Source organism: Vulpes lagopus, chromosome 5 (assembly GCF_018345385.1).
Source record: "Vulpes lagopus strain Blue_001 chromosome 5, ASM1834538v1, whole genome shotgun sequence".
NCBI classification, from domain to species: domain Eukaryota; kingdom Metazoa; phylum Chordata; class Mammalia; order Carnivora; family Canidae; genus Vulpes; species Vulpes lagopus.
The window spans coordinates 73,541,980-73,568,771 of record NC_054828.1 but is presented as its reverse complement, the minus strand read 5'-3'; the positions used below and the strand labels follow the sequence as shown (position 1 = coordinate 73,568,771).

At 48.7% G+C, this 26,792-nt stretch overlaps 1 protein-coding gene across 2 annotated transcripts; it reads left to right on the top strand.

Annotated features, from left to right (window-relative positions):
- The first annotated feature begins 1,982 nt into the window (after window positions 1-1,982).
- Window positions 1,983-26,700, top strand: CGN (cingulin). 2 transcript variants are annotated; one of them, XM_041756787.1, is made up of 21 exons: window positions 1,983-2,138; window positions 7,560-8,431; window positions 9,461-9,561; window positions 9,715-9,784; window positions 9,884-9,976; window positions 11,958-12,085; window positions 12,727-12,859; window positions 13,174-13,386; window positions 14,036-14,184; window positions 14,406-14,538; window positions 18,055-18,255; window positions 18,571-18,777; window positions 19,132-19,389; window positions 20,427-20,597; window positions 21,946-22,107; window positions 23,097-23,186; window positions 23,635-23,718; window positions 23,832-23,950; window positions 24,262-24,370; window positions 24,749-24,912; window positions 25,231-26,700. In XM_041756787.1, the coding sequence occupies exons 2-21, from the start codon at window positions 7,574-7,576 to the stop codon at window positions 25,367-25,369; spliced, it is 3,582 nt and encodes a 1,193-aa protein (XP_041612721.1). In that variant the 5' UTR covers window positions 1,983-2,138; window positions 7,560-7,573; the 3' UTR covers window positions 25,370-26,700. The 2 variants fall into 2 exon arrangements, with proteins under 2 accessions (XP_041612721.1, XP_041612722.1); XM_041756788.1 differs by lacking the exon at window positions 1,983-2,138 and adding an exon at window positions 2,213-2,232.
- The last annotated feature ends 92 nt before the right edge of the window (window positions 26,701-26,792 follow it).

Sequence of the window (26,792 nt, the reverse complement as noted above, 5' to 3'; positions counted from 1 at the left end):
ATTTATTTATTCATGAAAGACAGAGAGAGAGAGAGAGAGAGAGAGAGAGAGGCAGAGACATAGGCAGAGGAAGGAGCAGGCTCCATGCAGAGAGCCCAGCATGGGACTCGATCCTGGGACTCCAGGATCACGCCCTGAGCTGAAGGCAGGTGCTAAACTGCTGAGCCATCCAGGGACCCCTGGATTTTCTCTTTTATACCATTTCACAAAAAGTACAATTACCCACTTGAATATATATCAATGTAATTTATTCCCTCTTCTGCGTATTGTATTTGCTCTGCTTTCCTACCTTTGCCATATTTATAAACTGGCCAATTTTCCCAAATTGTAACATTTCTTAAGAAGATACCACAAACTCTGGAAAAAAAAACCTTAATGTCACTTTTACTACCTGTGCCTGATGATGGTGTCCTTCTGAGATTGCTTTCTTGAGGAACAGATGACACAGATGGAGACTCTGGCCTCCTGGTTTTTCTCGTAATCTGTGTCCAGGGTGCTGGAGTAGGGTGTCTCCTTTGCCACCCTAACTTTATATTTACTACAAATATAATAAGTGTCCTAATTATTAAGGTGTTACCCATGAGACTTGAGGAGGTTCCACTTTTCCAATATCTGGGTCAATTAACAATCTCCCATTTCAATTTTTTTTATTATTATTTTTTTAATCTTCCCAGTGGTCTGGAGATAACAAGTCCTGGAGGGATACTTCCTCTTCCGTTCCCCACCCCCACAACTTTTTGCAGTTTCCTCCCTTAGGCTCTGGCCGGTTTGGTTACTTTAATCTCGGTATAATGATTCCCTTGGAATGCAGAGACTCCGCATCCTAGTTGAGGAACTGGTAGGTGGACTTTACCCTCCAGGACCCACACCTAGCTTCGGAAGGATGGGGGCAGAAATGACGTCAGCATGCGCCCCAGACTGCCAGCTGCATTTAAGATTCCTTTTCAACCCTAAATAGGTACACATTAATATTTGTTAGGAATACTATGAAGAGCCCAGCAAGGTAAACTAATCCCTTTTTTACATATCTCAACGGTTAAAATCTTAGGAAGGCAACTTTAATGCTGTTTAATCACAGTCAGCGTAGTTTGCTCAGCACCCCTGACCTGACTACTCTTCTGGGGCCTGATATCAATTCCTCATCTGAACGGCTCAACTCTACAATGGATTCACAATCTGGGGTTGAGTCCCCTTTGGTTAGAGCGAGGGTCATTTTTATTCCTTATAAATTTACATCCCCTTTCAATGTAAACTTACACTGATGTTTACCCAGTTTCCATTCATTCAGCAAATTAAGCGCCTCCTGTGTGCTGGTCCCAGTAGCAGGCATTTGGGGAATCAGCGAACGGAACAAGAGATCCTTTCCCTGGTGGAACTTAACGTGGGACGGGAGACAAACGATGAATACGACTTAAAGAATTTAATATGTAATTTGGGAAATGATTAAAAAAAAACAAACCCACAGAGAAAAAAAAAAGGTACCAGGCTGGACAATGATCTACGGAGGCCAGAGGATTGGGGCTGCGCTGAGGCTGGGGAGAGCTGGGGAGAAGCGACCAGCTGGAGTGCGGGGCTCCGGCGTCCGAGGACCGGGGGGCTCCCCTGCAGAGGACAGCAGACGACCTGGGTCACGCGGGCTAGGTGAGGGCGGAAAGCTGCCTGAACGGAGGAGGAGGGCCGTTCCCCAGCGTGGCCGAGAGGATGCCCAGACTGGGGCTTCCCATCCACACACCGCCCGCCACCGCCCGCCACCGCGCGCCACCGCGCATCACCGCGCCCCCAAGATGGCCTCCCGCGGCCCCTGCCCACGGGCCCACGTGACCCGGCCTGGGACCCCCGCCGCGAGGCCCTACGGCGAGCGCCCCGCCCCTCGCGGGAAGCGGACCAACCCGAGGAAGGGGAAGGCGGGGCGGCGGGGGACGGCCCGCGGGGGCGGGGCTCCGGGGGGGAGTAACAGGTAGGTGGGGGAGGGAGCGCGGAGGGCCGCAGGGGAGGGCCCGGGCACAGCCGGTGCAGTGCAGCGGCTGCAGCTCGGCGGCAGCGGGAGCTCGGGCCCCAGCCCCAGCCCCAGTCCCAGCCCCAGCCCCAGCCCCAGCCCCGGCCCCGGCCGGAGCCCGCGAGCGCGGAGCCCGACTGGGGTGAGTGACCACGGAGGGGCGAGGGCACCCAAGAGGCGAGGGGGCCTGGGGGGCAAGGGGCGAGGCGGTGTGAGATGCCCTCCTCTGGGCACAGGTGCTGCACTGGAGAGGGGTGGGGGGGTGTCGGTGGGGGGGGAGCACTGATCTAGGGACCGTGTCGGTGGAGGGCACTTGAGATCAAGGCTACTCTTCGGACAGGAAAGCGTCTCGGGGTCAGGTTATCGCTGGAGGTCAGACGCCCGTCCCAGGGACAGAATTTCTCTCGGAGACCGCAGTGCTAGGGGGAAGGAGTTAGTTTCAGTTGGGCGAGGGGGGCTGCTGCCTGAGGGCAGAGACATGGGGGGGAAGGTGTCCAGGGGGGCTGCTGCTGCGTGAGGTTCAGACATCAGGGGGAAGGTGTCCAGGGCTGCTGCCCTGAGGTCCCGTGCCCCCCCCCCCCCCCCCCCCCCCCCGTTCTGAGCTGGCGCTGACACCTGCTTTCAGGCTCTGAGATGTCCCCGAGTTGTGGTATCTTGCTCTAACGATTCACCTATAGGTGAAGAGGCTGAGGGGCAGAACAAGTAGGCACCCCCATCGCTTTGAAACTATTTAAACCTTTCAGTTTCTGTCTGCCTTTGCTTTGATACCTGGGAGAATTTTCCCTTCTTCCTCTTGAGAGAGTGCTCTCCAAGACAGGGATATGAGGAAGTAGAGATCCCTAGGCCTAGAAATGTGTGAAAATACTTTCTAATGAGGCCTCTTTCTGGGGCTAATGTCAAACCCCCTCTCCCCAAGCACACATGCCTCCTTCTGTGGTTCTAGAATGGGGCCATTGGGTGAGGTTTGGGAGTGTAACCAACTTCCTTGAAGCCTCCCAGGAGATCCCCATTACTCCTTGAAACCCCACAAGGCATCCCCAACCACCTGACCATGATGGCTGTCAGACTGGCAGTAGGCACCGGTGGTGTGGGAAATAGACAGGACTCCCTTGGAGACCACAGGACTAGGGGAGCTAGCACCTCTAGGTCTCCAGGTTGGATGAGAGCTGCACATTGGGGCTGAGACAAGACTTCTGAGGCAGATTTCCTTGCCTTAGGCACATAAGGAACCAGAGCCAGTCTTAGCTTGGCCCCTTTGATGCCCTGCCTGACGAAAGTGGTTGTAATTGGGAAATAATTAGCAACCGCTATGTTGTCCGCAGGCTGCCTACGCGTGCCTCTGCACCTCTTCTTTCATCCTTGATATTTAGGAGTGGGGGACTGGCCCTACAAGACTGCTAATCCAGAGATTTGCCTGACCCTAAGAGGATTCTAGCTTCCCAGAACCCTTTCTTCTTTCCCCAGGGCTGACTTGCATGCTATCAGCCCTGTGGGAGGTGAAGAGAAGGTAGGGCTGCTTCTCTTCGTGCCAAGGAGGTGAGAACTGAGGGCCAGGGAGTTGGCCTAGGCAAGTGTGGGATGCAACTGGGGAAACTTGAGAGGGAGGGGTAGGGGACACAGAGTCTTCCTGTCACCTGCTGGCCTGTCACTCACCAGGTTCTTTTCCCTTCTGTTCCTCCCTGTTCCTCTCCACCTTCTGCCTCCTCCCTCAGGGCCTTGGCCTTGGCATCTCGGCTGGACAGTCCTTGCCCATGGTTTTGCCCCCTGCCTCTTCTGTACTGTGGAATTTCTCTGGTGTGCTTTATGAGCTGCCACTGGAGTCTCCCTGGCCCTCCCCTTCCCCTTGCCTCTCAAACCAGTCCAGCCAGTTTGCAGGGCCCAGTTTGTCATTGTGTTTTTTTCCTCCACTGGCCAAGCTGCTCTAGCCTGGCTCTCAGGTTTCTGCTTTTTTCAGTGGACTGGGCCAGGAGTCCACTTGGAGTGTTTTTGTTTTTTGTTTTTTTTTTAATCCATGGGGAACCATCTTGTCTTTGTAACTCTTTCTGAGAAAATAGCCAACTGATCAAGGTCACTGAACTGTCCTTTTCTATTTTAACCATTTACTTCCCTTGTTACCTCTGAAGAGTCTAATTTCTATACTTCTCATTCTTCCATTTTCTAAATCTGCTGATTATGTGGCATCTAGCCCTGCTAATATCAGTTCTTCCTCTGCACATCCCAAACCACCCCACCCTAACTTTCTGCCACCCCACCCCCACTTTCTGCTAGAAGCCCAGGGACTGTCACTCCCAGTTGTAAGCCAGATGCTAACGGCTGGGCCAGAGGTGACGGAATTGGGGCAGGGCAGGCTAATAATTAACCCAGGGAAAAGTGGCTGCCTGATACAGGTGCGCAGTATCCTTCCTCTCCCTACAGGCAGGAATGGCAAGAGGCAGACAGATGAAGTTAAATTAACTTGTGGCCTGGGCTCTTCCTAGAGCATAGTTGGTGAGGAGTGCCCTGGTTGCCTGCCAGAGGAGGGAAGAGCAGGAGCAGGCTGTGAGAGCGAAGCTTCAGTACTCCAAGTTTCCTGGCACTAGGGCGCTGTTTACCTGCCTCTGGGGCTTATGCAAGACCTTGGAGCTGCACCCCAGGCCACGCCCCACTGTCCTCTGTAACTAAAGGCGGATAGGTTTCGGGTTTTCCATGTTGAATCATTTAGAGCCCTGCTTCCCGACTCACCCCAAAGATCACTTCAACCCTCCTTCAACCTTCCCACCTGTTCTGGGACTACCGTTCCCTTGGAAATTAGGGAGTCATTGGGACTTGGGGAGCACGTTCAGCCCTACCTCTGAACAACTTGGTGTCCTTGGGTGAGTGAGGGGCTATACACTCTGCTGGGCCTAGCCTGGGAGCTCCTTGACCTGAATCTGGAAGATCAGTAGATGTACTGACAGAGTAGAGCTGTATTATGAATAAATCATGTGACTTCAGAGAGCTGGCAGTCTAGGCACATGGTTCTAAAGTTATGAATGGGGCAGAAGAGATGTCTAGTTATGAGAGCAAATGATAAATGGCTGTGAGGGATCACTGGGTAAATCTCACCACTGCTGTGCAAGTCTGCCTTGGTTCAGGATACAACCTTTAACAAATATTTATTGATGCATGCTGTGTCACCAGCCGTGGGGCCACAGGAGTCAGCTGAGAGCTGTGTTCTTTGCCCTCTGGGAGTTTATAATCTAGTAGGAGAGACAGACAGGAAACAGTCATCACTCTGATAAATATATAAAAATAAACTGTGGCAGAGGTACACAACTCTTGATCTTGGGATTGTAAATTCCCCACATTGGGTGTAGAGATTACTTAAAAATGAAATCTTTTTAAAAAAATAATAAACTGAGGCAAATTCATTGAAGGACAAGTGTAGAGCATATAACATGGTTTTGACCTAGTTTGTGGGAGAAGGTCTTTGAGAAAGGCTCTAAGGAAGTGACATCCTTCTGTGAAGGACTTGAAATAAGGAAGGTCCTGTTGAAAGGAACAGCATGTATGCAGGATAATGTTTGTTGTCAGCTTTGTAACAGACATAGTCATGCTGCTAGGTATGTTTCATGTTTCATATCTTGTCCTGTTTGCCCCCTCCTTTTTAAGAGATTTTATTTATTTGAGAGAGAGAGAGAGGAAAAAAAAGTGAGTGAGTAGGAGGGAGAGGGAGAGAGAATCTGAAGCAAACACCATGCTGAATGCCGAGCCCAACATGGGGCTCGATCCTATGACCGAGAGATCATGACCTGAGCTGAAACCAAGAGTCTGATGCTTAGCTGATTGAGCCACCCAGGGGCTCCTGTTTTCCCTCTTTTTATTAAAGTGGGACCTAAGTAAATTAAATGCAAGAATCTGAAGTGCGGAACATGATAAAATTTTTACAGCTGAATATGCATGTAATTATTATTGTCTAATTCTCACAGATAATACCTTTTGAGGTATTATCATTATACTTATTTTACAGATGAGGAAATTGAGGCTCAGAAAAGTTGTGATTGCGCAAGGTTGTATATATCTAATGAAGAGCAGGGCTAGGTTCCTTTTTTACTGGATGAGTGGTTTGGATAACTGATCCCTTTGCCTCAGAGCTTCTTTGTTGATCCATTCTCTTACCATTCTAACAAAGGACCCTGCCAACCAATTATCCTTTTGTTTGGAGTATCTAAGGTTGGTTAAAGTCCTCCCCAATGTTGGAATGGTGGAAGGACAGGGATCCTTTAGTTCAGGGTGGGCTTGGAGGTTTTCGTGAACCTCTTGAGAGTCTGTGGTAAAACAGTCTGTGGACTGTTTCTTGGGGGGCAGTAGTGGGGGTGGGTGCATTACTTTCATCAGTCTCTCAAATGGAGTCTCTCGAACCAAAAAGAAGAACCATTGCCAATAAGGGCTCCTCCCTCCGGGTTCCTTTTTCTGGAGTAGAAGGGCTGAGAATGCTAGGAATGTTCTTCCCACCAACCCCATTCTCACCTGGAGCAGGGCCACTCCCATCCCCTCTCACCTTCCTAGCAAGTCTATAGCCTCTGAAGGGGGCCTTGCCAAATTTTCTTGGCCCAGAGCTCCACTGGGAGATTGAACTGGGTATGTTTGTGTGTCTGTCTGGCTCATTGGATGCTCCTCCTCCAGGTTGGTGCTAGGCTGTGGTGGAGATTAGTTGCAGGGCTGGGGAAGCTGGAGTTTTTATTTGCTTCAAGGAGAACCTGCCCTTCCCAGTTCTTGGAGCCAGAACATACCTGGAATATATTCCATTTGCCAACCCTAATCTTAGGCTAACACCAGCTGGAGGAGTTGGCCTGTGGGTGGTCCTGGATCTGGCCTTCAGGTGGGACAAGTCTGCCTGTCCTAGGACCTCTTAGGCTGACACTCTTTTCCATGTTATTTAAAATTTTTTTGAATAAGCAATACATCTACATGGTTCCAGATTTAAAAGGGACAGAAGATGCACAATAGAAAGGTAGTTACTCTCCCCTGCCTGTCCTTAGCCCTTAGTTCCCCCAAGCGGCATCACTGCTGTCCTCCCAGAAATGGGATGGCATACCTTTGGTGGGGGGAGTCTTCTGTATTTTAAATGGGCTCTGGGAGTAGAGGGCTGCTTTTCTTCATTGGGATAGATATGTTAGGTGGGGTTTGGGTTCTGCCTTGATTGGGTTTGGAGGAGGCACACTGTAGTTTATGTGTATGTGTGAAAATCAAACAAAATCATTAAACTCTTGACAAAGCCAGGTCCCTAGGACTGTATAAGAAGAAATGGATTCTTCTAAGTCAATGGGTCTCAAAATCTGGACCAGCAGCATCAGTATCACCTGGGAACTTGTTAGAAATGCAAATACAGACCTACTGAATCAGAAACTATGGTGATAAGGTCCAGTTGTCTTGTGTTTTCATAGGCCCTTGAGGTATTTCTGCTGCTCAAATAAAATATGAAGACCACTGTTCTATGTAGAAGGAATGATAAGGCAATAAGCCACACAAAAGCCAAACAGGTGGAGGTTTCTGGGTTTCTACTACCAGTCTCTCAGCTTTAACTGTTTTCTTAAATTTCTAGGATCCCTCCCATTCATGGAGCAGGCATCCACCATGGCTGAGCCCCGGGGCCCTGTAGACCATGGAGTCCAGATTCGCTTCATCACAGAGCCAGTGGGTAATGCAAAGATGGACACCCTGCGTCGTGGTGGACGGCGTCCTGCTAAGGATGCTAGAGCCAATACCTATGGAGTCGCTGTGCGTGTGCAGGGCATTGCTGGGCAGCCCTTTGTGGTGCTCAACAGTGGGGAGCAAGGCAATGACTCCTTTGGGGTCCAGATCAAGGGGACCAACAACAGAGGGCCTCCAGGCTCTGACTCTGAACTCCCTGAAAGCACCTACTCTCATGCCAAGGAATTTCCTGCCCGCTCACAGGGCAGCATGTCTGATGAGGAGCTTGGGGCCCATTGGAATGGAAGGCTACTCCGATCCCAGTCCCAGGCCTCACTGAAAGGCCCTGCCCCTGTGAGTCCGAGCACCAGGAGCACTAGTCTGCTGCAGCTGGCCCCTGAAGTAGCTTCCCCAGGGAGCACTATTGACACTGCTCCCCTGTCTTCAGTGGACTCACTCATCAACAAGTTTGATAGTCGCCAGGGGGGGCAGGCCCGGGGCCGGACTGGCCGGCGCATGCGGACACTGCCCCCTGAACAACGCAAGCGGAGCCAAAGCCTGGACAACCGGCTCCCACGGGATACCCTTGATGAACGAGAACATCAGTTCCCTACCCATTGGACTCCTAGCACAAAGCATGACAGCCACATGGGCAACTCCAAACAGTCATCCCAGAATCAGGGCCCTCTTGGTGGATTTAGCTGTTCCCGTCAGACCCAGGACTGGGTTCTTCAGAGTTTTGAGGAGCCACGGGGGAGAGCCTGGGACCCTGGCATGCTACAGGTCAGACCTCATTCCTCTGTGGGACCCAATAGCCCTGGGACCCCTTGCCAATTTAAATAACTTGAGGCAGAAAGTTTCAACTTTTGTCCTCCACTTTATCCATCTACTTCATAGGTGGTATTCATGTGTACAAGATACTTCCATGGAGGGATCCCTGGGTGGCTCAGCGGTATAGAGGCTGCCTTTGGCCCAGGGCATGATCCTGGAGACCCGGGATTGAGTCCCACATCGGGCTCCCAGCATGGATCCTGCTTCTCCCTCTGCCTGTGTCTCTGCCTCTCTCTCTCTCTCTGTGTCTATCATGAATAAATAAATAAAATATTTTTTTTAAAAAAAGATACTTCCATGGAAATGGAACTAACGATGAAATCTGCCTTCACAGCATGAGAGTTACTTGTTACAGCTCTGAATCATGTTACTAGCATTTGCTAGGTCTGTAGCATAAGTAAGACAGCCCTGGTAAGATGAACAGCTTCTGGTGCTCTTGTCAGGAGTCTCCTACTTTGTCTCCCACTCAGGAGTTTAAGTGAGTGGGGAATGACTTCTTGGAGACAAAGTTAAGCCTGTTTATTTACAAATTCTAGTATGTTAACTGTCGTTAGTAATAAGTAACTTGTCCCAGAGCTCACAGCTAGTTGAAATCTGCTTGTCAAATAGAATGTGGCTTGCAGCAACAGTGAGAGATGTAGGGATGCCTGGGTGACTCAGTGGTTGAGTGTCTGTCTTCAGCTCCAGGCTTCCTGCATGGAGCCTGCTTTTCCCTCTGCCTATGTCTCTGCCTCTCTCTCTTTCTCTGTCTCTCATGAATAAATAAATAAAATCTTAAAAAAAAATAGTGAGAGGTGTACCCTGCTAGGACCTCTCCTGGGCCTGCTGCTCAGGCCTCAGCGGTGTTGCCTCTTTTCCCCCACTTGAAGCTTGTTCAGCATGCTTGGAAGGCCTTGTCTCCTACCTACTGTTTCTGCGCTATCTGAACTCCACACACGCTTCTGACTTAATCTTCCTATTTCTTGGATTTATGTTTTGCAGTTCAAATCAACTCCAGACCTTCTCCGAGACCAGCAGGAGACGGCCCCACCGGGCAGTGTGGACCATGTGAAGGCCACTATCTATAGCATCCTGAGGGAGGGGTGAGTGGGGGCCCTCTCAACAGCACAGTCACACGCCTCCCTTCTTTTCCTCCTAGCTTCATTCCCTATCTTCCCTGACTTTAGCTCTTCCTTCCCTCATCTCTGCTACCTCTTCCCTCCCTTAGCCTTTGTTTCTAACCTTTTATTCTCCAGAAGCTCAGAAACCGAAACCTCTGTGAGGAGGAAGGTCAATTTGGTGCTGGAACAGATGCAGCCTCTGGTGGTGAGTGGCCATCTCCTGGTGGGAGCAGGAGGCAGGGTTGGGCCTCTAGGGTCTGGGGTCTGAATGTTGACCCATTCCTTCCCACCCTGTCTCTGGCAGATGACTTCTGGATCTGCTAAGGCCCTGACTGGGCAGAGTGAGCTCAGCCAAAAAGTGGAGGAGCTACAGCAGAAACTGGATGAGGAGGTGAAGGTGAGGGGAGATTGGAGGAGCAGGAGGCATACAGGACACGGGAGAAACTGTGGCCTCGGCTGCACTTCTAAGCAATGGGATGCACACTTGTATGTTCTGTGACACAGGGACAAGAGTGTGTGCTGGTCCCACCAAGGACTTCTTGGGTTTTCTGGAGCATGGGGAGAAGAGCACATTCATCGGGGCTCTGACCTCTTCCATTCATTTCCTTTGGAAGTTTTTGTCCTGGCTTTGTGCTCACTGGTTGCGGATGCCTCGAGCACATAGCAACCTCAGTCCTTTTCACTGGTGTCATGATGATGGCAGTACCATCATTAATTGAGTATATGTACTTAATTTATTTGAGAGAGCATGAGTGGGGGAAGGGGCAGAGGCAAAGGGAGAGGCAGACTCCCCGTTGAGTGGGGAGCCAATCCCAGGACCCCGAGATCATAACCATGACCTGAGCCGGAATCAGATGCTTAACCACCTGAGCCCCTAGATGCTCCTATTGAGTATGCTTCCTGTAGCAGGTGCTCTCTGGGAATATGTAGTAATTATGGTGTTCTAGTAAAGTAGGTGTTGTGGGCCCTTTCATGATGAGAAAACTGAAGATCAGAGAGGTTAAGTGATTGCTTAAGGTAGTAAGTCACAGAGAAGGAATTTTAAAATTCAGATCAGCCTTATGCTAAAGTCTATGAACTTCCTTTTAAAAAACATAACCGTGGGGCACCTGAGTGGCTTGGTTGGTTGAGCACCTGACTTTTTTTTTCTTTTAAAGATTTATTTATTTATTCATGAGCGACACAGAGAGAGACAGAGACAGAGATACAGGCAGAGGGAGAAGCAGGCTCCCTGTGGGAAGCCTGATCTGAGACTTGATCCCAGGACCTCGGAATCATGACCTGAGCCAAAGGCAGACACTCAATCACTGAGCCACCCAGACGCCCCGAGTGTCTGACTTCTGATTTCAGCTCAGTTCATGGTCTCAGAGTTGTGGGATTGAGTCCTGTGTCGGGCTCTGTGCTGGGCATGAAACCTGCTTGGGATTCTCCCTCTGCCCTTCCTCCCAACCTCTCTCTCTCTCTCTCTCTCTCTCTGTCTGTCTAAAAAAATAAAATAAGATAAATAAAATAGTTTAAAAAAGTACTGCTCCCACCTCTCACAGTATTGTCTTACATGTAGTTGTTACTCAGTACATGTCGAATTGTAACTCCTCTTATTTCCTAGAAAGCAGTATAGTGTACCAGTTAAGTAGTCAGCTGTGGAGTGAAACTGAGTTCAAATCCTGGTAACTGTTGGCTGTGTCCGTTTCGTGGGCATGTCCATTACATGTTCTAAGCCACTATTTCTTTAACTGTAAAGTGGGGATGATAATTGTACTATGTTATTTATCTGTGGTTGTGTAATGAATTACCTCAAAACCTAGCAGTTTGGAGCAGTTTGAAGCAGTCATCTCCTAGTGTCTTGAGGGCTCAGAATCTGGAAGCAACTTAGCTGTTACGAGTTTCCAGTCAAGGTATTGGCTGGGACTGTAGTCATTAGAAGATAGTGGGTGTTAGCTGGAGGCCTCATTCCCTTGCTGTGTGGACCTCCTCATGGGGCTGCTTGAGTGTCTGCACGTTATGGCAGCTACCTTCCCCAAGGGTGAATGATCCCAGAGAGAAGGTAAGGAGGAAGCCGCAGTGCCTTTTTAGGACTAGTCACTGGAGTTCCTTATGTTTGTTAGAAGAGTCCTTAAGTCCAGCCCATACTCAAGGGGAGAGGCTTTACCCTTTGAAAGGAATGTCAAAGAATTAGTGGACATACTTTAAACCATCACAAGTCCCCAGGCTTGTTAAGAGGATTACATTGCAGATAAGAAACACCGGGTCCATAGTACAGTGCCTGTCATGTAGTAAACGTTAGTAAACGTATCAGTAAACGTTAGACATTTGCATCACTCCTGGTCCGAGAGGCTTTCCCTACTCTCCACCTGTTTTACTCTGCCTGCCTTTTCCAGAAGCGGCCGAAGCTAGAGTCATCTCGGCTTGGGCTGGAGCGGCAGCTGCAGGAGAAGGCAGAAGAGTGCAGCCAACTGCAGGAGCTGCTGGAAAGGAGAAAGGGCGAGGCCCAGCAGAGCACCAAAGAGTGAGTACAGCTAATGGTGTGCATGGGGCTGCTTGGGGACCAAGGCCAGGGTTGGAAGTACCCCCTGGGTGAGACATGGAAAGGTATCTCTAGAAGCTAGAAGGGGCAGACAGAGATAGTTTAAAGATAGGACCTTTCTCTCTTCACTTTCTCTATTGGTGATGATGATAGTGCCTAAGTTGGGTTACCTGGATTTGCCTCTCTACTTTAGGCTCTAAATCTGCAAAATAGGTTAATCATAGTTCTTACCTCACAGGATTGTTCATTCAGCATGTATTTTTGCAGTCAATACTGTGTGGCAGGCACTGATCTAGATTCCAATGAACCATTCAGATGAAGAGCACTGTTCTCTAGAAGCATAGTTTCTACCCAGGGGTGGGGGGAGCCAGACAGTAGTAAATAATGAACACATCAGGTAAGAAAATTTGTAGCATGTGAGAAGGTGATAAGTAGAGTAGGTCAAAGCAGATCAGAGGGCCAAGAGTGGAGGAGCAGGTTCCAGTATTAAAGTGGTCAGGGGAGGCCTCCTTAAGATTTGAACAGAGAATTGAAGGAGGTTGAAATGGATGAATGTGTGTAAAGTGTTTAGAAAACTGCTTGACATGTGGCACGTGATGATATTATCTATTAATAACTATTAGGCTTCAGAACATGAAGCTCCTTGTGGACCAGAGTGAAAGGGTACGATGTGGGCTGGAGGCCCAGGTGAAGGAGCTGCAGGACAAGCTGAAACAGGCCCAGGAGCCTGAGCCTGCTAAGGAGGCGCTCATGAAGGTAGGCAGTAGGATGGCTCCTGTGGCCTCTGTTTTCTTTCAGTAGAGCACCCTCAAGTCTGCTCATCTCCAGTGTCCCCAGGGTATGTACAGTATGCAACTGATTATGGGTACCCCTTAATGTGCTTTCAGACATATTTGATAGTGGGGTGGGGTTAGAACCCAGAACAGGGGGCATCTTAGAGGGCAGAGAGCACCTTGTGCTGAGTCTAACAGGTATGAAGTGCTCAATACATATTTTTGATGGACTAAGTGAATGAACAGACAGGCAGATCTGAATAAAGTTCCTCTGTTCTTTCACCTTCATTTCCCCAGGACCTGTTAGAGGCCCGAGAGCTTCTGGAAGAGGTCTTAGAGGGGAAGCAGAGGATGGAGGAGCACCTGAGACTGCGGGAGCGGGAGCTGACAGCCCTGAAGGGGGCCCTGAAGGAGGAGGTGGCCTCCCGTGACCAGGAGGTGGAACATGTCCGGCAGCAGTGCCAGCGAGATGCAGAGCAACTTCGCCGGAGTATACAGGATGCAACCCAGGCATGTGACCAGAGCAGGGGCTGTCAGAAGAGGGCATCCCCTAAGAAGAGGCTTGAGGTCTCTTGGTATTTTGTGACTTTCCTGGTCGTAACTGGAACTCCCTCTAAAAGACACACATGAGATGTATTGAGAACCTTGGGCAGAAGACCTACAAGGTCTCCTTATACAAGGGCAGAGAGAGGGAATGCAGGCAAGGAGCACCATGATAAATAAATAGGGGAGGCTTCCTTTTTATTTATTTATTTATTTATTTATTTATGATAGTCACAGAGAGAGAGAGAGAGGCAGAGACACAGGCGGAGGGAGAAGCAGGCCCCATGCACCGGGAGCCTGATGTGGGATTCGATCCCGGGTCTCCAGAATCGCGCCCTGGGCCAAAGGCAGGCGCCAAACCGCTGCGCCACTCAGGGATCCCTGGGGAGGCTTCCTGTAAATGACAGCAGGGGCGGGGGTGGGAGTGGGGGTGGGGGTGGAGCTGTAACCTGGGGAGAACTTTCTGCTAGCATTGCACCCAGCATCACTGGGCTATTATGGTGTGTAGCCGGTGTGATGCCTTCTGGGCCTGATCCTCCCCTTCCACACTTCTACTTTGGTCTGAAGTGCGTTCTTCCCTCGGAGCCTCCTGGCCCCCAACTGCCTCCTTCCCTAGGACCATGCTGCATTAGAGGTGGAGAGGCAGAAAATGTCAACCCTGGTGCGGGAGCTGCAGAGGGAGCTGGAGGAGACCTCAGAGGAGACAGGGCATTGGCAGAGCATGTTTCAGAAGAACAAGGATGAACTTAGAGCCACTAAGCAGGAGTAAGGACTTTGCCTCTCTCCCAGGAATGCTTATCTGGGATTCCTATATCCTGCTTCTTTTCTACCCATGCTGTGCCCTTTACTCTGCCGAGAGTGGGTGCTGAGGGTGGGTGCCGTCCATTGGCTTTTGGGAAGGTGGTTTGCATTGTCCTGCTAACCTCTGCCAGGAAGATGGCCTGACCTTGTTCCCTTTCCCTTTGCATTCACCTGGCTGGATTCAGACTCCTGCAGCTGCGGATGGAGAAGGAGGAGATAGAAGAGGAGCTTGGGGAGAAGATAGAGGTCTTACAAAGGGAATTAGGGCAGGCCCGCGCCGGTGCTGCAGATACTCGCCAAATGGAGGAGCTTAAGAAGGTACTTGGAGGGACACCTGGCTGACTCAGTCAGTAAGCATGAGACTCTTGATCTCAGGGTTGTAGTTTGAGCCTCATGTTGGGTGTGGAGATTACTTAAAAAAAAAAAAAGAAAAAAAAAAAAAGAGGGCAGCCCTGGTGGCACAGTGGTTTAGTGCTGCCTGCAGCCCAGGGTGTGATCCTGGGGACCCTGGATCAAGTCCCACGTTGGGCTCTGTGCATGGGGCCTGCTTCTCCCTCTGCCTGTGTCTCTGCCACCCTCTCACTCTCTGTGTCTATCATGAATAAATAAAATAAAATCTTAAAAAGAAAAAAAGAACCTTTAAAAAAAAAAAAGAAAGTACTTGGAGTTGGGGCATGGAAGGGCAGGTTGGGGTGATGGGCACTGACCTCGCCTACCCATGAGGGCCTCCACACTGTGTGGCTGCCTCCTGTGTTTGGTTTTCAGGACCCACCTTGCCTGCTCAGCCATCTCTCTCCCCAACACATTCTGATGCAGTTGGGCTCTCATCGAGTATACATGTTTCTAATGGAAAGGACTTCTGGTTGGGTTCTAGCCAGAGGCTGCTGGCTGCCTCCCAAGAAACCTCATGGGGAGCAGCATTTAGATGGATTTGTGAAATTCCAGGGTCATTTTTGCAAGCTTGGAATTTGGTCTGCACAGGGAGAGCTGATCTGTTGGAAGAGGCTAGAAGTGGGATTGGGGGGCTTAAGGGGAGCGGGCAGGGGGATGGGCTCATTAACTACGTCTATGAAACAAACATTTACAGTTAGAATGCCATTTTATTAACTTGTGCAAGCGTCATCACACAGACTGGAATATTTGCATTGGCTCAGCCAGCTGACCTACTTGGGAAGCCAAATCTAATTCAAGGGCAGCTTATAGAATCTAGAGGTAGGGAATTCAATATTATATCATACATGGATGTTTTATAAATGACAAGGTCATCAAATTGAAGTGAATACAAATAATTTCTTCATGTTCCTGGTATTAGTTTATGAAGGACAAGAAAGCAATTCATTATTTTTGATGATTTAGAAACTTAGAAAATATTTTTGTTAGTATAGGGAACTGGCATTTATGGCCTCCCGAGGATCCTTCTAGGTTTACAGTTCTTTGATTCATTATGCTGGATATGTAGTTGGTGCCCATTTAACGAGTATTAATTAATCAGTGTGTGTTAATCATGCCTTTACCATAACACTGCCTACTTGTAATCAAGGTAATCATATTTATTAAATGAGTAAAGAAGTATAGCTCTAAGTGATGATTTTCCAGATAAATAAAAGTCCAAGCTTATGCCAAATACTTGGTGGAGAAAAATGTAATAAGTGTTAACCAAATATACTTTAAGTGATTGTGAAATGAAACGTGCTCTTAAATTTTTACTACGTTAATATGAAGTTAACAGATACCAAGGATAGTCTGAAGTCTGTTTGCTCTATTAGTTGACATAACAAACTTGGACATTCCTCTGGACAATCTCAGTGATTTATTATGTGAGATGAAGCTTAAAAGCTAAAAAGTAATACTAGTGCTTCATTTATCTCACATATGCAGTGTATTTAATCAAGTACTCACTCAAACAACATACACATGAGAAAAATATTCCCCATCCAATGTAGACCCCATGAGGTGCTGTTTTTTCCTCTATAGTTTTGTTAGTGTCATATGTTGAAAACTCAAAAAATATAAACTTTCAGCCTAATTATGGTATTTTCTGAATTTCAGAAGTAGCTAATAGCTAAAGAACTAGAACCAGAGGTCATATTTTAATTTTTAAAAAGATTTTTATTTGGGATCCCTGGGTGGCGCAGCGGTTTGGCGCCTGCCTTTGGCCCAGGGCGCCATCCTGGAGACCCGGGATCGAATCCCACGTCGGGCTCCCGGTGCATGGAGCCTGCTTCTCCCTCTGCCTGTGTCTCTGCCTCTCTCTCTATCTCTCTGTGACTATCATAAATAAATAAAAATTAAAAAAAAAAAAAGATTTTTATTTTTACACCCAATGCGGGGCTCAAACTCACAACCCCAAGATTAAGAGTCACACGCTCTACTGACTAAGCCAGCCAGGCGCCCCAATATTTTAACTTTTTATTTTTATTTTTTATTTATTTATTTTTTTTTTAATTTTATTTATTTATGATAGTCATACAGAGAGAAAGAGAGAGAGGCAGAGACACAGGCAGAGGGAGAAGCAGGCTCCATGCGCCGGGAGCCTGATGTGGGATTCGATCCCGGGTCTCCAGGATCGCGCCCTGGGCCAAAGGCAGGCGCCAAACCGCTGCGCCACCCAGGGATCCCTATTTTAACTTTTTAAAAAAAGAAATAAGAGAAGCACCACTATATATTGTGTAATATGTTTTGATTTTCAACATATTTTGTTTTTGAAATAACCAATCCTATTTTATCCAAACCCTCATCTACTCTCACTGCGTGTGATTTCTTTTTTATGGACATTTATTTCACATGCCATAGAATTTACCCTTTTATTTTATTTTTATTTTAAAGATTTTTTTACTGGGGCACCTGGGCAGTTCAGTGGTTGGGCATCTGCCTTTGGCTCAGGGCATGATCCTGGGGTCCTGGGATTGAGTCCCATATAGGGCTCCCAATGGAGAGCCTGCTTCTCCCTTTGGTGTCTATGCCTCTCTCTCTGTGTCTCTTGTGAATAAATAAATAAAATCTTAAAAAAAAAAGATTTTTTTACTTTATTTGAGAGCCAGCGAGAGTATGAATGGGGGTGCAGACTCCCCACTGAGCAGGAAGCCCAATGCAGGGCTCCATCCTAGGACCCTGGGATCATGACCTGAACCAAAAGCAGATGCTTAACCCACTGAGCCACCTAGGTGCCCCAAAGTCACCCTTTTAAAGTGTACAATTTAGTGGTGTTTAGTATATACACAAAGTTATACAACCATCATCACTATTTAATTACAGAACATTTTCATCACCCCAAAAAAGAACCCCATCTGCATTAGCAGTCACTTTTCCCAGCTGTTTGCAACCACTAATCTACTTTCTGACTCTATGCATTTACCTGTTCTGCGCATTTCCTATAATTGGACTCCTATAACATATGGCCTTGTATGTCTGGTTTCTTTCACCTAGCATAATCTTTTTTAAGGCTTCCCAATGTTGTAGCAAGTATCAGGACTTCATTATCTTTTAGGGCCGAGTAATATTCTATATGGATGTATCATATTTTGTTTCTCTGTTTACCAATCGATGGACATTTGGGTCACTACTGTATTTTAGCTCTCATGAATAATGCTGCTGTGGACATTCGAGTGAACATGTTTTTTGAGAACATGTTTTCAGTACTCTTGAATATGTGTCTGGGGATGGAATTCATATGGTCACTCTATGATTAACTTTTTGAGAAACTGTCAGACCATTTGCCCAATTAGCCACACCATCTTTTGTTTCCCCAGCAGCGTAGGAGAGTTCCAGTTGCTGCGCAGTCTGATGGCCCTGGCTGCCTCCCGGTGCCTTGCCACTGTCCCCTTTTCCTTCTAGGAGCTGCGCCAGACACAGAAGGAACTTAAGGAACTGAAGGAAGAACAGCAGAACCAGGAGGTGGCTGGGCGTCACCGGGAGCGGGAATTGGAGAAGCAGCTAAAGGTTGAAGCTGATCGAGGCCAGGGATTGGAACAGCAGAACCTCCAGCTACAAAAAACCCTCCAGCAACTGAGACAGGACTGTGAAGAGGCTTCCAAGGCAAGGGGAGTGGGCCCGGGGCTTAGGAGGTGGAGTCTGAGGGGTCTGGAGGGCCGAGGAGCCAGAGGGCATGGAAAATGACCTATCATGGGTATGTACAGACCAGACCCTTGTCCTAGGTGTGTGGTTAAAGTAGCCAGGGTTTGGCAGAGAGGGGATGGCAGGGCTGAACCTGCTGATACCCACTTCCTCTGCAGGGGTGGGATCCTCAGGGGCACTACCACTGTTGTGGGCTCTCTTCGGGGTGGCTTCCCTGATACGGTAGGTGACCTGGAGCCCCAGGGTCTGAGCTGCCACTCCCTGAACTGGCCGCAGGCTCAGGTGGCAGCAGAGGCAGAGGTGGCGGTGCTGGGGCAGCGACGGGCAGCAGTGGAAGTGACGCTTCGGGAGACCCAGGAGGAGAATGACGAGTTCCGACGGCGTATCCTGGGTCTGGAACAGCAGCTGAAGGAGGCCCGAGGCCTGGCAGAGGGCGGGGAAGTGGCAGAGGCAAGGCTTCGGGACAAGGTGCAGCGGCTAGAGGTCAGTGCCCTGTGCACATCATTGGCTTCCCCCTGGCCCTCCTTCTCACCCCTGGCTCAATACTCTCCAGCTAAATCCTCAGCTATCAGTTTTGTTTTGTCCCCGGTGTGCTTCTATTTGCCTTCCCAATGCAATGTTAAACTTGGGCTTATTTCCTAGAGTGTGCTTTGTTGCAAACGTCTTGCCCCTTGTGCTGGTATTTTTGTCTCTTATCCCCCACCCTATGCCTGTTCTTTCTCTTGATTTCTTTGCTAGTCCTTTGGAGCCTGTTTTCACTGCCTACCTTTTTCATAGCTCGCTCTTCTTCCCTTCCATCTACTCCCCTCCAAATGACTTCTGTCTCCCCTCTCCCAGGCAGAGAAACAGCGGCTCGAAGAGGCCCTGAATGCCGCTCAGGAAGAGGAGGGGAGCCTGGCAGCTGCCAAGCGGGCACTGGAGGCCCGGCTGGAGGAGGCCCAGCGGGGGTTGGCCCGCCTAGGGCAGGAGCAGCTAGCACTAAACCGGGCCCTAGAGGAGGAGGGGAAGCAGCGGGAGGCACTCCGGCGGAGCAAGGCTGAGTTGGAGGAACAGAAGCGCTTGCTGGACAAGACTGTGTGCCAGCTCAACAAGGAGGTGGGGCATGGGGTGGCCTGGCTCTTAGGAGGAGGCCTAGCTCTTAATGAAGCTTACGTTGGGGGAGGGGGATAGGGTTGGGGTCAGAATGTGTGGTGTTTGCTTTCCTCAAGTTAATTGCTGGGGAGGCAGAATCTTTAGAGAGGGGTGTCCTTCCTACTACTCCTCAGTGTTCTTGTCCACCCCGATATCCCATCCATGGTGGTCTTGATCCTTGGGGAGTGTTTCCTGGTATTCTTCCTTACGTGTCTGTAAGACCTGAACACAGGAATCTTTATTACTAGAATTTTCTGTTTGGGGTAGGGAAAGGAAGTGTCTAGGATCTCTTCCTAGATGTCTTTAAGACTTAAACACAGGATTTTTGTGGGTGAAATTTTATATTTGAGGGAGGGCAAAGAGAAAGGAAAAAAAGGAAATAAATTGCATTTTTTTCAGGTAAGTTCTCCTCCTAATCTCTTTTTAAAGCTAGAGCAAACATACATATTTTGTCAGTTCTAAAATGCACATTGCCATCATCTCCAGAGTTGACTTGTGCCTTATGACTGACAGTGTGTTACAGTTCAGTTGACAGGTTTGTTTCTTTTGTTTTTTTTTTTTTTTTTTTTTTTTTTTTTTTTTATGGTACATCTTCCAATCATTGGCATCTTGGGTTTGTTGAAATTTGGTCATTTAAGGTTTACTTTGTATCAGACACAGTTATAAGTAGTTTACATAATTAATATAATTCTCACAAACAATCTTGTGATGTAGGTACCATTATCTTCCCATTTTACAGATGGGGAACTAAGACCCAGAGAGGATAAGTAACTTGCCTGTGGCCACATAGCTAATAAGTGGTAGAGTCAGGATTTGAACCCAGGCCATATGTGTATTATTACTTGCCATACTAGGGACCTAGGCCTAGGGGAGAGCTGGGGAGGGTGGCTTCAGCAGTAAGAAGAATCTGGGGAGTCTGGGCTTAGAGGAGGGACGGGAGGGGGGTCTGGGTTTAGAGGAAGGACGAGAGTATAGTGCTAAAAAGGCTCTTTTCATCCCAGCTGGAGCAGATTGGGAACGATTCTAAGCAGGCTCTGCAGCAGCTCCAGGCCCAGCTGGAGGATTACAAGGAGAAGGCCCGGCGGGAGGTGGCGGATGCCCAGCGTCAGGCCAAGGAATGGGCCACTGAGGCTGAGAAGAACTCAGGGGGCCTGAGCCGGCTTCAGGATGAGGTAGGAGCAGAAGTGGCAGGGGGTAGGAACCCTTCCAACGTCCTTGGTTTGATGGTCACTGCCTCTTTTTTTTTTTTTTTTTTTAAGATTTTATTTATTTGAGAGAGAGTATAAATAAAATATTAAAAAAAAAAATCCTAGGGACTCCTGGGTGGCTTAGTCATTTAAGTGGCTGCCTTAGACTCAGGTCATGATCCTGGAGTCCTGGTATCAAGTCCCACATCTGGCTCCCTCTTCTAAATCTGGCTTCCTCGTCGGTAGGGTATCTGCTTCTCCCTCTGCCCTGCCCCCCTGCTCATGCTCTCTCTCTCTCTGTCTGTCTCTGTCTCTCACCCTCTCAAATAAATAAATAAAATCTTGGGACGCCTGGGTGGCTCAGTGGTTGAGCATCTGCCTTCAGCTCAGGGCGTGATCCTGGAGTCCTGGGATCGAGTCCTACATCGGGCTCCCTGCATGGAGTCTGCCTTTCCCTCTGCCTATGTCTCTGCCTCTCTTTCCATGTCTCTCATGAATAAATAAATAAAATCTTTAATAAATAAATAAATAAATAAAATCTTTAAAATAATTTGAAAATCTCAACACTGCAATGTTAGTGGAAATATGGTAACAGAACCGAGGCATGTCTGACACAGAGTAGGTGCTTTAAATATGATGGCTAGTTTTAATGCTTCACAATCTTTATTTATTAAAAGAATTTTTTAATAAAGGTTTTATTTATTTAATCATGAGAGACATAGAGAGAGAGGCAGAGACACAGGCAGAGGGAGAAGCAGGCTCCCTGCGTGGATCCTGATACAGGACTCTGTCCCAGGATCCTGGGACCATACTCTGAGCTAAAGGCAGATGCTCAACCACTGAGCCACCCACGTGTCGCTCACAATCTTTTACAGTAACAACTTGTTATAATTTTGTTTTGTGATTACATAAACCCACCCTTTTTTTTAATGTTCATCCCTTTTTGTTAAAAAAAAAAAGTCCCAGTACCCAGCCTGTAGCCCATATCACTTAAATCATATCTCCTAGGGCTAGGACCTGGGATCTGTTGTCTAAAATCTCCTTAAGTGATTCTATGATTCTAGTTTGTGTAGGGCATTCTAAAGCAATAAAGAAAATGGACTAAGAGCTCCTGCCTGCTAGATAGGATGCTGCCTGATTCCTGAATTGTTGAATAAAGCTAGCTAGATCTTCAAAGAGAAGACAATGGACTAAACCTCAGCCAGCCTTTTATTATTACCGTGCTCTGGCGATTTAAAGATCATCAGTGAGGAAACATTGCTCCCCACCGGACAGACTGTACCCCCCACCCCCACCCCCAGCTCTCATCAGTTGCATTCTCCCTTCCACTCAGACCCAGAGGCTCCGGCAGGCCCTGCAGGCATCCCAGGCTGACCGGGACACAGCAAGGTTGGATAAAGAGCTGCTGGCCCAGCGACTGCAGGGCCTGGAGCAAGAGGCAGAGAACAAGAAGCGCTCCCAGGATGACAGGACCCGGCAGCTGAAGGGTCTTGAGGTGACAGCACAGGGAGTGGTGGGGGAGGGGCGCAGGTGGGACTTCTGTGGGGGAAGGGAGCTGGACACTCCAAGCCCCCTTTCTATGCTAGGTACCCAAAGCAGGTAGCCCACAGCTGATGGATTTTGTTTGAGCGCAGTACTTTCAATGACTCTGAATCAATTGCCAACGTTTAGAAATTTATACGTGTCATTTATATATTCTGATTTCTGGTTCCTTTTGTACATTTGGAAAATATAGTAACACTGAGCTTCTAATCCTGAGCTGTCTGCATGGCAGCAGTTGGCTGGAGCTGAGCAGTGGCCTCTCCCCTTTGGAGTGAATAATGGTCTTCAGTTTGCTATATTTGGCAGTAATAATATAATAATAACAGTGACTATAGCAGCATCAAACACTTACATGTTATGCCATCTGCCAGGCACTGGAGACTCATTTAATCCTGAGAATAACTCTGTGGAATAGGTAGTCTTTTCTCCATTTTATAGACTAGGAAAACTGACACACAGAGAGGTTAAACACCTTGACCATGGCTCTTCTGCTAGGAAGTGGTAGGTCTGATTTTCAGACCCAGACAGTGTGTCTCCAAGAAACCATACCCTTGGTCTCTCTCCATGGGACTGCCTGGCTTGAGTGCACTTCCTTCATCTGAATCCTGACGCTTCGGGTTCTGACTCTCTCCAGCTCAGCTTTGGCTTAGGCACTTTGGCTTCTAACTGTTTTCCCATTAGGGAAATAGGGCTGCCCCACTGAGGAATAGATTCTGGGGCAGAGACCGGAGGAGGCATCACCACCCTTTCCTCAGTGCCATGCCTGGTCAGCAGAGGGTGCTAGCTTCCATGGTGGCTCCAGGCAGGGGCACACACCAGCTGGTTATGGGGACATGTGAGACAGAAAGGTCTGTGGAGGCTAGGAGGAGGGTCCTGGTTGGGGGTTAGCATTCTGGTGTCCAGTGTGTGGGGCAGAATTAACCTGTTGTTCCCATGCCACAGGAAAAAGTCTCACGGCTGGAAGCAGAGTTAGATGAGGAGAGGAGTACCGTGGAGCTGCTGACAGAGCGTGTGACTCGTGGCCGGGACCAGGTGAGTCCTTTCTTACCCTTCCCCCGTGCCCACCCCTGACTGCAATACCTTTCAAAAATGCCTCCAACCTCCCATGCTTTGTAATCTGGAGAATTCTGGCTGCTGAATCTGTGCATGGCTTGTGCTACTTCAGGGTCTCTCTGCTTCGGGCCAGGTGGAAAGAAGCCAGGGTTTTGAGTGGAACAAGAAATCCTGGTAGCTTGGGATACTCTGACCTGAGCCCAGGCTGCTTCCCTTCGGAAGGGATGCTAGTTCCTGGTGAGATGGAGGAGGCCCTGTTTCGATTCTGTGGCTCTTCCCATTTGACTAAGCTGTGATTTCTTAGTTGCCTAAGAATTGCTGGGATTCAGAAGGCATCCTACTGTTTACTCTCTGTCTCATGTGGTTTACCTGGCTGGTTCATTATTAGCCCTCCCCAAATCTGACCCCTCTCATCTGTCCCTACTAGGTAGACCAGCTGAGGTCAGAGCTCATGCAGGAGAGGTCTGCTCGACAGGACCTGGAGTGTGACAAAATCTCCCTAGAGAGACAGGTGAGCAGAGGAGTGAGGAGTCTTGGGGATAGACCCTCAGAGGCAGGTGGAATGACCATAGGAGGGATCTCTAGAAGTGGAGCGTGACCATGAAGACTTTCTGTCCCTCTCAGAACAAGGACTTGAAGAGCCGATTGGCCAGCTCAGAAGGCTTCCAGAAGCCCAGTGCCAGCCTCTCTCAGCTTGAATCCCAGAATCAGGAGTTGCAGGAGCGGCTGCAGGCTGAAGAGAGGTGATATGAGCCCATCCTCCCTCTCTCCCTCTGGCCTTTTCTTCTCTGAGGTTTCCTCCATCTTGCATGTCAGATATGGCCAGCCTAGCCTGATTATTAGGGGGAATCTTTTCTTTTGGGAAAGAGCAGAAGGGGTTGCAGAACTTCTGGAATGTGAATGACCTCTTATCTCTCTGGTTCTTTGGATCTGCCCTGGATCCTCCCTATTGTGACAGGACTGAGAGGAGTTCATGGAAGCTGGAGGGGGCCAAGTAGGGTTTCCTTTAGAAATGGAGATAGCCATAGACATCCCCCCTATCACACCTTCTTAGGGAGAAGACGGTCCTTCAGTCCACCAACCGAAAACTGGAGCGGAGGGTTAAAGAGCTGTCCATCCAAATTGATGATGAGCGGCAGCATGTCAATGACCAGAAGGACCAGGTAAGAATGATAGCCAGGCCAAGCAACCATATGGTAAGCATATACTGTGCTTTTGCTTAAAGGCCAAGGGAGACCCCATCTCATAGGTCTTTCCAGCTTCTACTGTCCTTGTATAAGGTCGGAGACTAGATGGGAGGCACTGGATTAGAGCAGGCATAGTGCATTGAGTGTCATGATGTGGTAGGTTCTCTTTCTAAGTGTTATATGTGTATGAGCTCATTTAACCCCCAAAACCAGCCTGTGAAGTTAGGGAACTTGCCCGTGGTCATGACATATTTCTGGGGCAACGATCCCTTGTCAAAATAGCTATGGGGGAGGGTCCCAGTCCATGGTAGCAGCAGATGCTTTTCTAATGTGGGGTTTTGGTATCCTGCCCAGCTAAGCCTGAGGGTGAAGGCTTTGAAGCGGCAGGTGGATGAAGCAGAAGAGGAGATTGAGCGACTGGATGGCCTGAGGAAGAAGGCCCAGCGTGAGCTGGAAGAGCAACATGAGGTCAATGAACAGCTCCAGGCCCGGATCAAAACCCTAGAGAAGGACTCCTGGTATGGGCTGCTTTTCTGCCCCCCTGCTCAATCAGGATGGTTATGCAAGAAGGGAATGAGCTCTCCTGCACTGAGTAGGGAAGAGGATCTCTGAGATGGGACTCTGCAGTCCCTCCTTCCTGGCTGGAAGCCTTCATGATTATTCTTTAGTAGTTCAGCCCCCAATCTATACCCCATCTCCCCAGATCTCAGATTGGTGGGGGATCTTGTGAGTACCTTGAGGCCTTAGAACAACTGGGAGTTTCCTTAGCGTGAAAAGCATGATTGTCTGAATCTTTCTGTCTCCTTCCCTTACAAGTATTCCTCTCTCTGACTCAGGCGCAAAGCCTCCCGTTCAGCTGCTGAGTCAGCCCAGCGAGAAGGGCTGAGCTCGGATGAGGAGTTTGACAGTGTCTACGACCCTTCTTCCATTGCATCGCTGCTTACGGAGAGCAACCTGCAGACCAGCTCCTGTTAGCTTAGGTCCACAGAGGACTAGAAACTGCACTTGAGGCCTGCCCTGGCCAGGCCTGCTCTGCCCTGCCAAGCCTCAGATTCCTCATTCCTGGAGGGGGACTCGATTATTCAGCCCTAAGACCGGGAGGGGTGTGAGTGATGATGGTAAAAAAGGCATCAGCATGAAGCTGGTAGACAGGCTTGCCTCTGGAGGAGTGGGTATTTTAGGCCAACTGAGCCCTTCCCTTAAGTGCTGATCCTCCTTCTCCTCCCTCATAACAATAGGATGACCAGCATATAGGCCAAGGGGGATTGAGCAGGATAGGAAGGGATAGACATTGCCACGTACATAAAGCTTTATTTCTTTAGCCCTTACCTCTCAGGCTCAGGGAAATACCTTTGTGATTTTGCTCCCTTGACTCCTGCAACCTGTTTTCCTCCCACTCTGGAGCAAGGTAAAGAGAACATTATGGGTAATGGACACACTGGTGTGGCTCTATCCGCTTGGATGCTCCTCTTTGCACAGTCATGAGACGCATATGGTAGTCTCTGTTCCTTTCCACTCATATATTTTGCCCCAAAGCCAGAGGATCCAAGGGGTCTGTTCTCCCCCTCCCATCTTCACCATTCCTACCTTCCTTCTTTCCTTTTGGTGCCTTAGTCAGGGTGAGGAGATAAGGATGCTCTTCTTATCTCTGTACCTGCACATTCATACCTCTCCAAGGACCAGCCTGTCCCCAACCAGGGCCCTCAGCTTTTCCTGCTGCCCCAGTCTAAAGAGAGCTACTGGTTCCTCGGCTGAAGAGCCCTTGGGGGAGGGACTTTGGTAGGACCATGATAAAGTGGTGGGCTTGGTTCTGCTGAGGGTCTCTATCTTTCCTCCTCTTCCTCTGTGACAATGGATGTGTTTGTTTATAAGGGGGTTGCATCTGGGAACCCTGATAACTGTCTACATGAGTCTGAAAAGCAAAAGTCTTCCTTGTGGCTTCTCTGACCCAGATGTGCCTAACCTCAGTAGGGAACCAGGGGACCCTTATTATCTCAGGAGCTTGGACTTGATACGGGGCTTCTTTCTTGGTAGAAATGGGAAGAGGCAATGGAGGATTTATTCCTCTCTTGGGTTTTGGGGAGAGCCAAGCCCTGTTGGGGAGGGAGTAAGGGAGATTATTTACCTCTCTTATTTCCTAAGCAGGCTCTGTAAGGAGCCCGGGTGAGGAAGAAGGCTGTTTTCACCAATGACTTGTAATTTCATGATTAAAAAAAAAAAAATTCTATTCTGCAAATTAGATATTTTCTCCCAAACCAACCTACCCTTGATTTTATTTTAAATAAAATATTAAAATTATATATCTATACTGAAATCCTTAAATTCTCATTCTTTTCCCTCACTTGTTTTGAGATCTGTTCTACAAAGAAACCATTTTTACTATAGAACTTAGAGGCTG

Coding starts and splice junctions, on each gene's coding strand:
- CGN (XM_041756787.1), top strand. CDS start 7,574: ATGGAGCAGGCATCCACCATGGCTGAGCCCCGGGGCCCTGTAGACCAT. Junction 20,598..21,945: donor TGAGCCGGCTTCAGGATGAG/GTAGGAGCAGAA, acceptor CCTTCCACTCAG/ACCCAGAGGCTCCGGCAGGC. Junction 24,913..25,230: donor ACCCTAGAGAAGGACTCCTG/GTATGGGCTGCT, acceptor TCTCTGACTCAG/GCGCAAAGCCTCCCGTTCAG.